At 38.0% G+C, this 17,786-nt stretch overlaps 1 protein-coding gene across 3 annotated transcripts in view; it reads right to left on the bottom strand.

Moving 5' to 3' along the window:
* ZNF385D (zinc finger protein 385D) overlaps positions 1 to 17,786 on the bottom strand; it is a 933,228-nt gene that overhangs the window by 84,281 nt on the left and 831,161 nt on the right. For all 3 annotated transcript variants that reach the window (XM_054504443.2, XM_045903875.3, XM_045903876.3), the window contains one exon: positions 1,469 to 1,631. In XM_054504443.2, coding sequence (XP_054360418.1) covers positions 1,469 to 1,631 — 163 coding nt within the window. The remainder of the gene's footprint in view (positions 1 to 1,468; positions 1,632 to 17,786) is intronic.

Raw genomic sequence — 17,786 nt, forward strand, 5'->3', positions numbered from 1 at the left:
ATACCTAGGAGCAGAAATTACACTCACCTGCCTCATTACTGCTCATTCCCCTACAGCCCCCAAAATAAGGCAGTGAATTTTCAGTTAATAGAGAAAAGATTAATGCTTTCTTGATAAGGTTTTAAATCTGAATTAATAAGATGGCATAATCCAGTTCTTGCTCTGGATACTAAAGAATTGAACATGACAAGCACTTTTTTTTCCCTTTAGTATGTTGTGACACAAAATTGGATGAATCAGAGAACCAAAGGAGTGAAAGAAAATACAGTGATTCAATAGGTATTTTACTCAGTAACTACACCATGCTAGACCAGGGTACAAAGATGACAGTTGCACTCAGCCTCAGAGAGGACATGGGGATCTCAGGGAGTGTGCGGCATAATGCATCTACCAATAATATACTTCGGTAAAGGACATGACATGTGTCATGGGAACTCAGAGCGAATATCATTATTCCTTACAGATTCACATAGAAGCAAGCATCTCTCCAGAACCTTTGAAGAGCATATATGTGTCTAATCAATGCCACCATGTGTAATAAAGTTGCTTTAATCTGTTCTATTTGTTCACTGTAGCATTTTACATTTTCATCAGTTATGGCTGGAAGATTCTCTTCTACTTAAGATATTACTATTGATGATGATAAAAATGCTTCCTGACCATTGTCATTTGTAGGGATTAGAAAACAACCGACATGTACCAGCCATGGTGTTCTAGAAATTGATTTATTAAAGACACATCTATGAATCACACAGGACCTCTTTTTATGTAAATATTGAGGACCAGTGGTCTTATATTTAAAAATGCCAGCTTCGGGAAACCCCACGGGCTTCCCCTGCCATGAATAAACTGGTTGCTTGCAGGAGCTATCCCAAGAGGTCATTCAGAGGCCATTATTTCACTGTGAAGACTCTGTTTAAAAGAATAATTGGTATCAATAACACTTACCTGTGTATGCAGAGGGAAGGTTACCCAGACATAACAAGCCCAGAATCACACAGCCACTACTTAAAACAATGCAGGGTTTGGGATTTATGAGAATAAGTCCTGTCAGTAATAATGCCCTTACCGGGGCCTTCTTGATTCATTTGGCATCCGCTGCCATGTACTCACAGTCAAATCTGCCATGCGGTTATAGGCTAAGGTGCTGCATACAAGACATAAACGATACCCACTGAAAAGATTTACTTCTCAAAAACATGACTTCAAGTGCCTTTATGCTTTTGTGTTCCTCTAAAACAGCCACAGGACCATTTCAAATGTAAAATCTGCAATATAACTAGTGATTATCTTAAACAGTTGCTTAGGGGGATTGGAAAAATGAGGAGAAACAATTACCATTACGCAGAAAGATGGATCGAGCATGAATCAATGTGGCAGGAACATAAGGAAACAGACACGGGGCTAGACAAGGGAAGGGACCCCCAAACAACGATGATGACAACAACAACAAAGATCATCGCTTAACCTGTTTTGTCAGAGCTGGTATTGATGGTATTGGTAGTGATGGAGGTGAAGGTAGTCTTTGCGCTGTCCTTGGCAGTTACAGATTTCTGCTTATTTTTCATGGCTTCCAGTGCTTTGAGCTTCTTGGCATGTTTCGTGCCTTTGTAGTGGGCCGCAGCCTGGCTCTACAAAGGAGAACAAAATGAACCATGCAATCAGGCTCATTTCTAAACTGGCATTCTCTGTATTACTGCAAATACAGACTCCCTTTCAATAATAGGTACCATTCAAGCTAATTCTGGCAGTTGCCAAACAGTAGGGCTCTATTTAGAATGATGCTAGAAAGCAATGGGAATCAAGTTCTGAAACCTCGGGACCGAAGGAAGAAATATTCTATCGTTTCTCTTAAGAGAAATGTAGCTGAACATTAACACGTCAATAACATTTTCTTGGTGGAGTGGGGGAAAAAAAAAAAAAAAGAATCTATACCCATATTGCTTTTGTTCTGCCACAGAAGATGCTGGGCTCCCAAAGATTAACAAGGGCCCCAGAAAAGAGTAACTCTCTTGGCTCAGGAAATGTGTTTTCTCTTTCTACAATGTATCTTATTAATATGATCCCCAACAGGTGTCTACAAGGAAAAGTTCACATATAACAAGGGAAGTGGGCACCCTGGAGACTAAGATTGAAGCGTTCAAAAGCAAATGCACTAAGTCCAGATGAAGTACACAGAAGTTGGGCAATTTCCTGATCCTTTCTTACTCCTTGCTTCCTACAGAGGTAGCCTGAGAAATTAAATGGAGTGGCATTCCTTAAACATGTGGGTCTTTCATGCAGGAGGCTCCAGTGTGTTTTGACTACTTAATGGGGCCAATACTATTCTTTTATCCATGACTTCTGAGATTTGAACAGTAATATACATTTTTTCCAAGTTTACATTTTCTTAACACGATTTTGTTGTTGTTGTTCTTACTAGAGACACATTAATTGAGATAGAAAATCATTTTAAAGAATTCTGTGTTTATTAATGTTCACTGGAAGAAAAGAAGACTTGGTGGCTTGGGGTGGGATGGGAGTGGGCCGGGAGATTCTTAGATCAGCTCAAAACCCTTAAAAAGTCTCACAAAGAAGAAATCTCAGTGGAGGACTATATCAGTTAGACTACCTACCACTTCCCACGACTTATTTAAACTCCATGTTCTACTCCATGTTCTGGCTCCATTTTGCCAGAAAAATAATAACCACACTGTCCTCTTTGTCACAGCAATGGTGGGTAGGTAGGGTTGCAGTATAATATCTTTTTATAAATAGATAAATAAATAATCCACACCTTCATTTGCATCATTCTGACAAGTATTCTCAAAAGACTAGGTACCCTTATTGAAAGAACACTGGACAAGGAAATTATATTAGAAACAGTCTGAACAGAGAGGACACTCATGCATCAGTTACAAGTTTTCCAACAACACATAACATCAAAGGACACAGTGTGAGCCAAAACGTGAAGTCAAGACTTGCTATAGTTAACTGAAAAACTAACTAGTGATAGATTGGATTGAGTTGATTCTACATAAAGAATGCCACTTTGATGGACAGAGTTGCATCCCCTTTTTTCCTGCTTAGTTCTCCTTTTTAATAAATCGAGTCCTTTGGCCCTATCTTTTGAGGACAATATGCTATAGTCAATTAAATCCACAATATAGAGAGTCATCTTCTCTAGGCAGCTGGTTACGTGTTTTCCTGTAAAGCGAAGTTCCTCTCTTCTCTCTGTCGGCATTCCTACCCTTGACACAGAAGTGAATGTTTTATATATAATACACATTAAAAGACAGGGTTTAGTTTAACAATGCTATCTGCACTTATACCTCCAAAATATACATTTTAAGGCTTCTAGCAAATCTTCATCCTCAGTAGTATTTCAAATCAGACAAGACTTTGTTTTAACACACCATAGGACCAGGTGAATGTCGCTATTTTGGATATTCGGAAACTTACTCCAAAAAAACCCCTGCAAGTGAAGAAAGTACTTACGCCCCCAGAATGTTCTCTGTGCAGGTACAGCTAAGCCAATGCTTTCAACCAGTGAAATGGCTCAGGGAGTCATGAGGAGAAGGGGGGTGATAGAATGAGCAATATTTGGTGGTGGCCTCCCAAGTGAAACACCTGATCCATTAAAAACATGATAAAAAATGCACACTCACTTGAATACTTGAATAACAGTCCCAAAGCATCTTGATAATAATTATTTTAATTAAAAATTATCTGACTTAAAAAAAAGGTAACTAAGCCTTTTCTAAATTTGAAAACAACAACAACAACAACAACAAAAAACAAATGAAGATCCAAAGCGCTATGGAAAGATCAGGACATGTAAAATTTAGGGGAAAGATAAAGTATAGAGGGGTTGACTGCCCTGGAGGTGATCAATGTGATTATGATGATGAAGGGCATATGTGTTGGGGGAGGAGGTGGATATACAAGTTGGAAACTGAATGTAAACAGATAACTCTTTCTGGATATTTTACATTTCCTTTGTCATAGACCTTTATTTAATGTTTGTAGAATTTATTGTACTGCTCTTGGATTATACTGGTATACATTTTTCTAGTCAATGCATATTGACCCCATAACTTCTGATCCATCTTGATACAGGTGTGTTGTATAAAGGTGTGTTCCTTGCGTAAAGGAAGTACACCCAGCGAGCTCTCTTTACCCCTTTTGGCCACTTCCTGGACTGAATAAATTATTCAGCCCCATCTAATATTTCTGTAACTATAGACAAAGCTGGGAGATTTTTTTTTAAAGCAGTAGTTGGTCAGAGATATTTCTTTGGGCCTCAGCTGCTTTTCCTTTGGGTAGAGAGGCACTGGATGCACCCTACCACCCCATATTCCTTCTGGGGTTGTTTCTATTATTAGCCAGTCTCTGAATCAAGTCACTCCCAGAAACCTGGGAACCATCAGACACAAGCAAACATTATTTTGTCACAAGAATGGCTTCGAGGTTAAATAAGTGTGCTATTTCATTATGGCACATTTCAGCATTCTGTATTTTAAAACTGAAACAGAATCAGATGATCATAGTACACACAGAAGTGAGCAGAACAATAGATATGGGGCTTTGACAACTTCTTTTTAAATAATGAGTGTAGTATTAGGGTACTGTACAATAAACATTACTACTACCGACCTTGAAATAGCACATGACAGCATGAAATCTAACAAGTGTCATCCCAGAGGCAAGTGCTGACATTAAAGATACGCACACACATTCCTGTAGAATAGAATGATGCCACTTTAAATGTCATCACCACATCCCAGTCATCAGTAGCCGGTCAGGCTTTCTCATCTTCAAATTTTATCTTTAGTATTTCACAATGGCTTCAAGTTTAAATGCAACTGAAGTCCCAAAGTAGACAAAAATAATTGTCAAATGACCAAAATTGGGAGAGGAATCTCGTTCTTTTGAAAGACACATACACACATTTATTTTACTGATCTAAGTGGGAGGCCAATTGATAAATCGCTTTTATCTTATGAAACTCAATGAGTAATTTTATGTTAATATTCATCTATCATTTTATCTCATTAGCACCAATACATTGTACATTTTTACTCTACCTCTCTTTAATATGAGGTGTCTTAATATGATTTTTAAAAACTAAGTTTATTGTTAGCACACACATCTAGTTCCCATAGCCAGCTAGTTTTCATGAACACATGTGATTTCAAAAGGAACATGGTAGTCTTTGTTAGTTTGCGATATCAATGTAATTTTGCCACATATGAAATTGCATTAAAATTAAATGAACATTATCATAATAAAAGGTAACATCAGAAAAAGAAAGAGTAGTTATTAGAGAAGTTGTAATCCTTTTTGAGTGGGGGAGAGATAATACTTGAGCTACAGGAATTTTTTCTTCCTTCCCCTTCCCCTTCCTTCCTTCCTTCCTTCCTTCCTTTCCTCCCTTTCTGTCCCTCTCTCTTTCTTTCTTTCTAAGAAATTATCTGATATTTTTAATTTTAGCTTAGATTATCGTTTCAAGATAAAGAGGAAAATAAAATGATAAAACATGATATCGTATCCTAAACTCTAAAACACTTACTTTAGATTTACATTTTAGGAATTATTAAAAATTACTTCAGGGAAAAGTTCAACATTTTGATTTATCTATGTACAGTTGTTTTTATGTTGTATATACTCATTCAAATGTAATACTGAGGCAGTGTTTACAGACTCAGCCCTATAGGTTAGGGCCATTTTAAATTGGTCAGCAGCTTATTAAATATTTTGAATATCACTTTTGTATATACCAATCCTTAATGTATCTTAATTCTTTTATTATCAACTCTCAGCTTCATTTAACATTGATATAAATAAAGAATTAGTTCTCAAAGTGTGGTCCCCAGACCAGTATCAGCAGCAGCAGCTGGGGTCTTGCTATAAATGCAAATTCTCACTGTCCGTCCCAGACTACTGAATCAGAAACAGTGGAGCTGGGGGGCTTAGTAATGTGGGCTTTACAACCTCTCCAGGTGCTTATAATGCATACTAATGCTTCAGAACCACTCATCTTAAATGTGTTAGAACATTTTCTTCAAAGATGGTCCCTTCTTACATCCAAATGGCCAACAGACACATGAAAAAGGCTCAACATCGCTCGGCATCAGGGAAATCCAAATCAAAACCTCAATGAGATACCACCTCACACCAGTCAGAATGGCTAAAATTAACAAGTCAGGAAATGACAGATGTTGGCAGGGATGCAGAGAAAGGGGAACCCTCCTACAGTGTTGGTGGGAATGCAAGTTGGTGCAACCACTCTGGAAAACAGTATGGAGGTTCCTCAAAAAGTTGAAAAAAGAGCTACCATATGATCCAGTAATTGCACTACTGGGTATTTACCTCAAAGATACAAATGTAGGGATCTGAAGGGGTATGTGCACCCCGATGTTTATAGCAGCAGTGTCCACAATAGCCAAACTGTGGAAAGAGCCAAGATGTCCATCGACAGATGAATGGATAAAGAAGATGTGGTATATATATATATATATATATATATATATATATATATATATATACACAATGGAATATTATGCAGCCATCAGAAGGAATGAGATCTTGCCATTTCAACAACGTGGATGGAACTGGAGGGTGTTATGCTGAGCGAAATAAGTCACTCAGGGAAAGACATGTATCATATGACCTCACTGATATGAGGAATTCTTTTTTTTTTTTAATTTTTTAAATTTTTTTATTTTTTAAAGATTTTATTTATTTATTTGACAGAGAAAGACACAGCGAGAGAGGGAACACAAATGGGGAGTGGGAGAGGGAGAACCAGACTCCCTGCCGAGCAGGGAGCCCGATGCGGGACTCGATCCAGGGACTCCAGGATCATGTCCTGAGCCGAAGGCAGTCGCTTAACCAACTGAGCCACCCAGGCGCCCGATATGAGGAATTCTTAATCTCAGGAAACAAACTGAGGGTTGCTGGAGTGGGGGGTGGGGTGGGAGGGATGGGGTGGCTGGCTGATAGACACTGGGGAGGGTATGTGCTCTGGTAAGCGCTGTGAATTGTGCAAGACTGTTGAATCTCAGATCTGTACCTCTGAAACAAATAATGCAATATATGTTAAGAAAAAAAAAAAGAAGAAGATAGCAGGAGGGGAAGAATGAAGAGGGGGAGATCGGAGGGGGAGACGAACCATGAGAGATGATGGACTCTGAAAAACAAACTGAGGGTTCTAGAGGGGAGGGGGGTGGGGGGATGGGTTGGCCTGGTGATGGGTATTAAAGAGGGCACGTTCTGCATGGAGCACTGGGTGTTATGCACAAACAATGAATCATGGAACACTACATCAAAAACTAATGATGTAATGTATGGTGATTAACATAACAAAAAAAATTTTTTAAAAAGATGGCCCCTTCTTTAATAAATAACCAAAGTTTAGCTTTTTAAAAAAGATTTATTTATTTAATTTTAGAGGGGTGAGGAGGGGCAGAGGGAAAGAATCTCATGTAGACCCCTCCTGAGTGTGGAGCCCAAGGAGGATGCAGGACTCAATCTCAGGACCCTGAGATCTGACCTGAGCTGAAGTCAAAAGTCGGTCACATAACCAACTGCGCCACCCAGGTGCCCCTTAAGTCTAGATTTTTTAAGATTAATATTTAATCATTTAATATTTACTAAATGTGAACAATGGGTATCACCCAAGAAAAAACAAAAGCTTCTTTCCTTAAAAACAAGTCATAACAAGAAACTAAAAAAATAACTCTGATACACAGGTAATTGGGGAACTTCTATTAAAGAGGGATGGATGCAAAAGAGCAAATCAACCTTAGTAACCTCCAAACGATTTTAAAACCCCATAGAAGTACTTCCCAAGTCCTTGAAATTTTCTCTTTCCAGTTTTTACCTTTTCTTTTCAAGCTAATTATTGTTGCAGCATGACCCTCTGACCCCATTATTTTACCTTTATATTGAATGCTTTGCTATGATTTATTTTTCCGGGGTCTGGGGACAGCTCTATGAAAAAAATAAATAAAAATTGAGCCCTGTGCACAACACTTAAAACATTCCTATAACAAGTACCTAGTCCACTATTTTACATGCATCAAACTGATTAGTCATGTTAGTCATGTCTAGCTTCTTCTCTTATGTACTTAGGGCTCTTTTACTGAGGGAAACTTCTAGCCAGCAGACAAAAAAAAGACCACTCTGGTAAGCTAAGAGAGTGCTTCCTCTGTTACTCCATTTAACAAAATATTTGAAGAAGAAACTTAAAAGACAGAATAGTTCATTGTTTTACACTTACCTTACTGCTTTGGATACATGTACCTTTCAAATTCTCTTACATAATGGGGAAAATGATGTGATATAGATATTTTTATCGCTTAATTACATGTCCCATAAAGAATATTTAATAATTTATTTCAACACTTGATTGTGTAGTTAACATCTAAGTAGACGACTGCATTATGAATAAAAATGAAAATTCCCTTGCAATGAGTCCCAAAGTGAAAAACATGATTCAATTAAGAGTGTTCTCTGAGCTCAAGTGATTGATGCCTTACTTTAAATGTGTTCCTGTCTTCCGTACTTTTCCATACAGAAATGAACACTAAGAGTCACAGGAATAGAAAAAAAAAAAAAAATAGAACAAAAGAGATAATGCCACAAGAGTAGAGTGATTTTTATACACCACCACTACCCACTGGAAGAAAGAAATTCTAAATAAACAAAGAAAAAGAAAAGAGGCATGTCACAGTTTCTCAGATACATTAGGTAACTCTTTGATTTTTTACAAGAAAAGAAAATACGTTGTCACTAAGTACTTATGTAGTTGTGAAAAAAGTAATCTAGATGGACTCACTTATCTTTTCAAAGTTTCTCAATGCATCTACAAACTTCAAGACTTTTAAGCGATAAGTATTTAATGTTTTCAAGTATTTAATGTGAGTGCTAAAGTACAGGACTTATTTGAGCGAGAGAAGTGAGAGAAGCTAATCTGAGAGGTCTTGTCTGGTTCCTGCTGTGAAACCACTATTTTTGTATATTTGGAATCCAGACAGCTGCCTCACTGACCTCTCGTGGTGGGGTCCTGACTGGGGGACACTGGCTCACCATGGGCTCTGGTATGTATGTATGTATGATGTATGTATGGAATATATGTGATGTGATGAAGCCAAAAGAAACATCTGGCTTTGCCTAAGTTTGGTCAATATTGATGGGAGCTTTTTGTAAGCCCAATCCTTCTGATGAGTTTAAACTCTAGTGATATAATCACAAACATGTTTTGTATGGAACTAAGAGAAATCAGAAAAACCACTTTGTCTAACTACTCAACCAGTGTTCGGTATCCTTTCACAACGCCCGTAGCTTAACACTCTGCTCAGCGTGTGATTGTCACGTACCACTTAAAATGTGGGGGATTTAGAAATGTTGAATCTAATTATATGTGAGGGTCAAGCTGTCAGAGGTATTGGTATCAGTAACAGAGAAAAATGGCTTTATTTCCCGGCAGGATATGCATGCTTCCTCTAAATAATCCCCAACTTCCTCCTCCAGGCAACCTACCTGCCCCGGGACAACCCCACAGTCCTGACCCTCACGGTCACCACCTCTGCTCTCTATAGAGAACACTGCTTGCAGTGTAGCTCAAGGAGGCATAGCCTTCCCTTTTATTCTCTTAAGGATAATACCACAAGAAGAAATAATTTTCAGGCCTTTGCGTGACTGCTTCCCTCTGTCTGGAGAACCATTACTTGTTTGGCAGAAATCTACTCATCACGTTTCACCTGTTCCATGGAGTCCAGGGTAGGTCTGCGTTATAACACGTCACTGCCATAAAAAGGGCTAAGTGTCTGTTTCTTCTAATAGGGAATGAATCTCTCAACAGAGAGAGAAAGACCTAGTGTTACTCATCATTCTGTCCCTAGAACCTAGTATGGATCTCTAAGTAGGTGCCTATTAAATGCACGTTGAATTAATTTCACATTTTGATTTTAAAATGGAAATATGCATATGGTGTCTCAATGGATTTTGTATGTGAACAGGGTTCAACTTAATTCTCTGCCATTCTTTGGCACTCTGCCTTATCTGTTGAACACACTTTAGGGAATTTTTATGGTGCTTAATGCTGGAAAAGCATCTGGCACAAACACAAACTATTATTTTTTCTCAGGGAAAAAGCTTATCATCAACTGCAAATTGTGCTATTTACAGGAGCTCTCTTTGCATGGAATGTAGCAAAGGAATAATATGGAGACTTTCACTTTTTAAAAATTTTGATAAATAACTAACAAGTTTTTTAATCTCAGAAATGTAATGAACTATTCCAGTGATGACTCGCAATTTAAGATTTCTCTGAAAGACTAAATTCTTATGTAAGAATTTTCAGTACTTGGAGAATGCTATTTCTCTGTTAACGTTATTTTTAAACTTTCAAAATGGAATATTTTATGCTCTAAAACAATACAGGGAAATTAATTACGACATCGTTAACCCACGTTCCTCCCTGAAAGCCCACATAATAATATATATCTTGTATTTGCTGAAAAAAGAGCACCTTCCATTTGGGAAAACTTATCAAATCCCCTACTTTTCCACAAACCAAGGAAGGGCTTCCCTCTATAATTTGGTAGCAATTCTAATCTCTAATTCATAAATTTGAGAATTGTTCTGATTGCAACTTTAATGAACTTGTCCCAAAGATGACCTCTAAGATATGCAATTGTTAATAAGATCATTGGGCTCACAAAATAACTATTTATATTTGAGATAGATATTTTATCAGTGTTAAGCATCAAAACAGTTTTCTGAAGTACTTTGACTCTACTGGGATAAGATGAAGAGTGAGATGACAAATAACCTCAAGAACTTAAACCCTTATAGGCATAATCAACCTATATTCCAGCTGCAGTCCATTCATTCACAAAGGACTCACAGAACTGTAGCCAGACATTATTGTAGTAATGGGAATAGAGCAGAGACAAGTCAGACTGATAAATTACATTTACACATCTTCTCTATAAAAAGAAATACCAAAGACAAAGTAAAAAGGTTTGAAAAAATATGAAAAATACTTGTAAATCCTACTGCAAAGAGGTTAAACTTCACATTACATAAAGAATATCTAGAAAATCAGGAAGAAAAAAACACCAATGATTAGAAAAATTGGCAAAGCCTTCATACAATTCAATGAGATAAATTATCTCAAAGTACCTAAGGTTTCTTGGGATGGAATGGGGCTCAATAATGAGAATAAATGGCCATTTTTTTGGTCAAAATAAAAGAAAGTTAATGTTCATCTGTATAAATCAATTTGGTGCCTAGGTAAGAATTCTGGAAATAGAAAAAAAAGAACTGTGAATAAATTGTTATTTTGTGGAAATTGTGGGTTTAGAAAAAAGAGAGAAGAAAATACTTTAAATAAGAGAAGTTATGCCAACTGAACCCCACTTCAAGACGTTCCTTTGACCAAAGAGGTCTGAGGTAAGAGAATTTGTGGGAAAAACCCAGCAAAATCACCCAACTTCCCAAATAATGATCTCTTGGACTTAGGAAAATATTTGGTGGACAGAAAACAGTGTTTGTTGTTGTTGTTTTTAATTTCATATAACCAAAGTTGCAGGAAGAAATGGCTTTGGCCTTGGATTAACTTTTGGAGGAAGGGTGAGTTGGGAAGAGATAGTGGCAATGGACTCTAGAAGACTGAGTTACCTGGGCATGCGTAAATGCCCGATACCTTGTTATGCCAAAATTTCTTCCCCTTGCATAAGAAAGTATTTATTTTCCGATTGACCAGGGGGTGCATGAGTTATGCTAGCAACTCTAATCCCATCCCAAGTAGAGAAAACTTCCACAAATGGTGAGGTATTAATAACACAGCGTCCCCCTCGAGCAATCAGTAGTCCTTGGCAGAATTCTGGCCAGAGGGTTTTTTTTTCCTGAATGATGTTTGGAGGAAGAGCTCAGTGTGTCATGAATGCATCTCCTGATCCTGCTGTTCCTTTACACAGTGGATGTTTGTATGAGGCGTTTATGGAATGCTCATCTGTGCCAGGTAGTCTGTTAGAGGCTTTATATGAACATTCTCACTCATTCCTTGCAAGGACCTATGAGGGAATTATACACTCACCGTGAGCATTTTATAAATGGAGAGACGGAAAGTTAGAGCCACTCAACCACATAGTAAGGGCAAAGCAGGGTGTGCACCTATCTGTCTCACTCCAAAGACCCCACACACAGCTCCCGTTGCCAGTCCCAAAGAGACTGGAACATGGAGAGCCTTATTACATAACTTCATAGTGGCTCACCTTGCAAAGGACATAAGTAAGGCTAAATAGTGCATAGATATTAAGCTCATGAATAAGAAAGTATTCTTGATTTTTGTGGCCATTAATTCATATAATTTCACTCATCGTCTGTGTTAGGCCCATGCTTTAGATACTATTATTAGCATCATTCTGAGGGTCTACCTAGTTCAGTTCTTTCCATACCAGCTCCAACAAAGCAATGCTGATGTTCTAAACAAAGTATGGAAAACTATGTGATGTTTGCTTATAACCCAAAATGTGAAGCCTTCAGGCATCAGGAAATATCACTGGGTACCAGTCAGCTCTTGCACAGAGAGCCTTGTAGGCTTGGTTAAAGATTATATTTTTTTACTGTTTGTTCAAAAGAAAGGCTGCTTGACAGTTTTATGATATACAAAAAACACAAACGTTTTGCATTTTTGTGAGATCACTCCGGCAGGGGCAAAGAATGCTGGATAGGAGGAGGAGGGCCAGGGTGGGAAAGGAGCAGAGGGGCAGATTTCTTTTTTTTTTTTTTAAAGATTTTATTTATTTATTTGAGACAGAGAGAATGAGAGAGACAGAGAGCACATGAGACGGGGGGAGGGTCAGAGGGAGAAGCAGACTCCCTGCCGAGCAGGGAGCCCGATGTGGGACTTGATCCAGGGACTCCAGGATCATGACCTGAGCCGAAGGCAGTCGCTTAACCAACTGAGCCACCCAGGTGCCCCAGAGGGGCAGATTTCTATTGCAGTGGCCCAAGGAAGAGATGGCCATTGCTAAGAATTAGATGCTGAAAGCAAAAACAGAGAGAGGAGTGTGCACAGATTTGCTTAATATGTGAGTTAAAAATGTCAAAAATTGATGATGAACTTTGAGAGGTGGTCTCAAATATGCCTCATGGATTTCTGCTTCTTGCAAACACATGATTGGAGGTTCCATCCCTAGAACTGTTGATGGTGAAAGAGGTCCAAATGTTTGGGGAAAGAGCAAGAGTCGGGTTGGGATATGTTGAGTTCGTGAGTCCTTAAAACATCCAAGTAAAGTGTGGGTTCTGCAGTTAGCTATGTGGTCTGGAGCTGAGAGATGAAATCTAGGCTGGAGCTAAACTGGGGAGTTATCAGAAACAGATGGTAACTGAAGCCACTGGGAACTGCCTTTTGAAAGGCAAATAAAAGATTTTTTCCTATTTAACCACTGAAACACAATCCTCAATCAGCTGCAACATTTGAATGAGTGAATGAAGACTCTGGCTGATAGTGTATGGGATAACATATTTCCAAATTCTTCATTGAGCTAAAGTATACTTCATCACTTAGCTTAAAAAAAAGTCTTTCCTTAAAGTGCTTAAAATCTTCAAGGTTCAGCCACAGAGTGAATCATTCCTTTTTTAATCTTTACACCAACATGTTAACTAGAAATAAATGACACATTTCTCTCTGCTATATAGAATATCATATCTCAGCATTTGGTCTCTAGAGGCTTGATTCATAAGGATAAAAGTTCTATCACTAGAACAGGAAATGAGGATTGGTAAAGTCCAACAATTGAAGGCTAAAATGAGTGGCCTCCAGACATGGCAGTAAGTTGTTCTTTCAGTTAAAATTGTAGTGGATAGAATCAGCCATTTACAGAAACCTTATTAAAGGGTAGGTCAAAAGCAACAAGGCAGGATGGGACTACTAATCAAGGGCTGAGTAAATGTAAGCGAGAACTGTGCTTAATGAATATTATTAACATGTCTGAAGTAGGACCATCTCAGTTGAATAGGTCTCACCCTGGCATCTGGAAAAAGGGAATTTAAAGATTAACTTCATCGAGATTTCTTTCTTTCCTCCTGAAAAATGTGGGTGAAAAACCAAACCAAACCAAAAACCTAACACTATCTGTCTCTACCTATTATGACCAAAGGAGAAAGGGTTTATTCCGTAAGTCATGTTTTAAAAATTTGTATACATGTAACATTTAAAAGTCAATAATTATAAAATTTAAGTACTTTCTGGCTTGCACATGTGAAGAAATAAAAGCCCACAACTTCATGAGATTACTAAGTTTTTATTTATTTATTTATTTATTTATTTGAGAGAGAGAGAATGAGAGACAGAGAGCATGAGAGGGAGGAGGGTCAGAGGGAGAAGCAGACTCCCTGCCAAACAGGGAGCCCGATGCGGGACTCGATCCCGGGACTCCAGGATCATGACCTGAGCCGAAGGCAGTCGCTTAACCAACTGAGCCACCCAGGCGTCCCTGAGATTACTAAGTTTAAGATCTTTATCTACATTTTTTCAATATATTCAAATGTTAATTTTCAATTTTTGAACAGACCTTTAATTTTAATGCTTTGGGGGATGTAGACGACTGCTTCTGACATTTTTTTTTTCCCTTATAGTATTTGCGATTAGTACTAGGAAAAATTAAAAAAAGTGTTCTCTAAATAAGACATTAAAACTTTGACTTTGTAAATATTAAGAAATTTCTAACCATTGGATTTTCTATCGTATTATCTGAACCCCCAAATTGTTTGAATTTACCAGGGTCAAGACAAAATTAATAAGCATCTATATTTTCATGACAGGTTTGAATATTTGGGTCCAATCTTAAATACAGGAGTTGTTTTAAGTGATGCTTGTTAATATCACTGCTTCCAGTGCTTAAACCAGCAAATGATTCCCCTCTTGGGCATACATTAACAATTTACTTTTTGCAGACAAGTGCACAAATATGATTAGCTTTTGCAAATTGCTCTTTATTCTGTTACTAGTAATTTTTATATTATTATAGTGTAAACAGATGCTATTTTCCACTACATATTCAGCTGTAATGAGCTAATTTAATGTATTAAAACAACAAAAGAACTTCAAGAATGAGTCAGTGATTCAAGCTGCATGGAAACCAAGAGAAAAATCAAGCATGAAGTTTGCAAAAATTGTTCCAAAATTCAGCTTTCAATAAGGAATTGTGAAGCCCCTGTTCTTTGCGGTCGTTTAGCCAAAGCTGTGTTTTCACCTTTGCATGGTAAGTCCTGCAATCTTCCAAGTGGAAGGGTTCCATAGGCTCCTTCACTCATTGTGCTCCCATTTCCTGAAAGGCTATTAGTGTCACTCCTTAAGGTTGAAGATTACACTTACTTATTTGTTTATCTGTTCATTTAAATATTTATGTATTCAACAAGTGTTTATGCTGTGGGGCATTCCAAATATAGACAGACATTATGGGAAGTAGATCAAGAAAAGGAGATGAAGATGTAGCAATGAAAATAGGATAAAACCCTGAAGAATCTGGTATCACCGGAAACAGAGAGATAACAGCTTCTGGAAGGGAATGGTTATCAGTACTGACTGCTGCTACCATGTCAGATAAAAGGAGAGCATGGAGGGGCTCCTGGGTGGCTCAGTCGGTTAAGCATCTGACTCTTGATTTCAGCCCAGGTTGTGATCCCGGGGTCGTAAGATCGAGCCCGGTGATGGATAGGGAGTACGCTTGAAATTCTCTCCCTCTGCCACTCTCCCTGCTCTTTTTTACTCTCTCTCTCTCCCTCTCAAATAAATAAATGAATGAATATTAAAAAACAGAAAAAGGAGACCATGGAAGTGTCCACTGGATTTTACAACATATATATTGTTGGTAACTGTAATACAGGATAGGATAATTTAATGCTTAATCAATTGATTGGAACAGTGGATTTTGGGAAGGTCTGGATTGAGTGAAGTTTCTGAATGCTTGGTCATGGAGTTGCCAATCTAAGTGTTTCCAGATGCAAACCTTGTCATCTGACACTATCATGCTGAACTGAGCACTATTATCTAATTCTACTAATACATGTTTCCATATTATAAGTGGATATCTGGAAATAGACCTGCATTTTGATTCTATCATTCATAAAAGCACAAAGATGAATTAATATTTTCAATAACATCAATGAGTTATTTTAAAATACTTTCACTTTTTTTTAGCAAAGCCCTTGGGGTAGAAAATCTTTTTTTTTTTTTTTTAAGATTTTATTTATTTATTAGAGAGAGAGTGAGAGAGGGAACACAAGCAGGGGGAGTGGGAGAGGGAGAAGAAGGCTTCTCATGGAGCAGGGAGCCCAATGCAGGGCTCCATCCCAGGACCCCGGGATCATGACCTGAGCCGAAGGCAGACGCTTAACGACTGAGCCACCCATGCACCCCTGGAGTAGAAAATCTTAAAAGTTTAAATAAAGAGAAGGGATGATGTAAAACAACGTATAAACAAACCATCTAGTATTAATCCTTTCTGATTTTCAGGGATTGTTTTTTCTATCAGTAGGTATATAGTAGATGCTCAGTATCTATTTGTTGAACAATGATTATATATTATTATGCAAAAAATGAGATCACATTCCTTACTGTTACATAAAATACTTTATTTAGTTATTAACACATCTTCAAATTTCTGTATTTGATCAAGATTGTTTCGTTCACACCCTCATGATGATTGCCACTCTTAGGGAGAGATGATGTAGCTTGGTGTTGCAAGAAATGAGCTAGCGAAATGAAGGCATAGCTCCCTACTAGTCTCCTAGGTTTATTCATATATCCGTTTACTTAACTTTACTTAAACCATTTCACCTGCAACTTCCCTAGCCCTAAAATAGAGCAATGGTGCAAAGGGTTATAATCAGGTTCCTGAGTAAAATGATTTATTTGTTACTTTGAAAGCGAATTTTTAGATAAAGACTAAATAAGGTCTAATCTTACTTATTCATAGAAATATTACATGTAGGCTTTCCTCTATAGATTAGTATTTTAAATTGGCTACCCTCTGGTCTTCAGCATCCTCCCTGTCTGCAGTGGCCATAACTTGCTACATCACCAAAACCACAGGGAACAGAGGTGCCTGACAACCAGAAATGCTCAGTGCAGAAGGATTAGTAAAATTAGAGAAATAAACATCTATGTTCTCAAGTCACTCTAGTTTAAGTTCTATTTGTTACAGCAGCTTGGCATGAATATAACTAATCAAATCCTTCCCACAGATTTGCAGGTGAGAAACAAAGAACATAAAAGTGTCCTGCTAGGGGTGCCTGGGTGGCTCAGTCAGTTAAGCGTCTGCCTTGGGCTCAGGTTGTGATCTCCAGGTCCTGGGATCGATCAGCAGGGAGTCTGCTTCTTTCTTCTCTCTCTCTCTCTCTCTCTCTCTCTCTCTCTCTCTCTCTGCCTCCCCCTGCTCATGTTCTCTCTCTCTCTCTCTCTCTCTCTCCCTCTCTGCCTCCCCCTGCTCATGTTCTCTCTCTCTCTCAAATAAGTAAAAATCTTTTTAAAAAGTGCCCTGATAATGATAATAGTAACCACCAAGTATTTGCCAACGAATATATTCTATCTACTACTGAACAGATTTTACCTAAAGTTCACAGTTTCTCTCAAAATGAGATCTTATTATATTCATTTCACAGATGGGGAAACTGAACTTCATAATGTCTAAGTGACCTGCCCAAGGTCCATAAGGAGCAAGCCAGAGAGGAAACATTTAAAGCCAGATATTCCTGTCTCCAAAACTCATGATCCTTCCAATACAACA

Source organism: Mirounga angustirostris, unplaced genomic scaffold (assembly GCF_029215605.1).
Source record: "Mirounga angustirostris isolate CCGP_5_RB_7025 unplaced genomic scaffold, mMirAng1.0.hap1 SCAF_1, whole genome shotgun sequence".
Taxonomy (NCBI): domain Eukaryota; kingdom Metazoa; phylum Chordata; class Mammalia; order Carnivora; family Phocidae; genus Mirounga; species Mirounga angustirostris.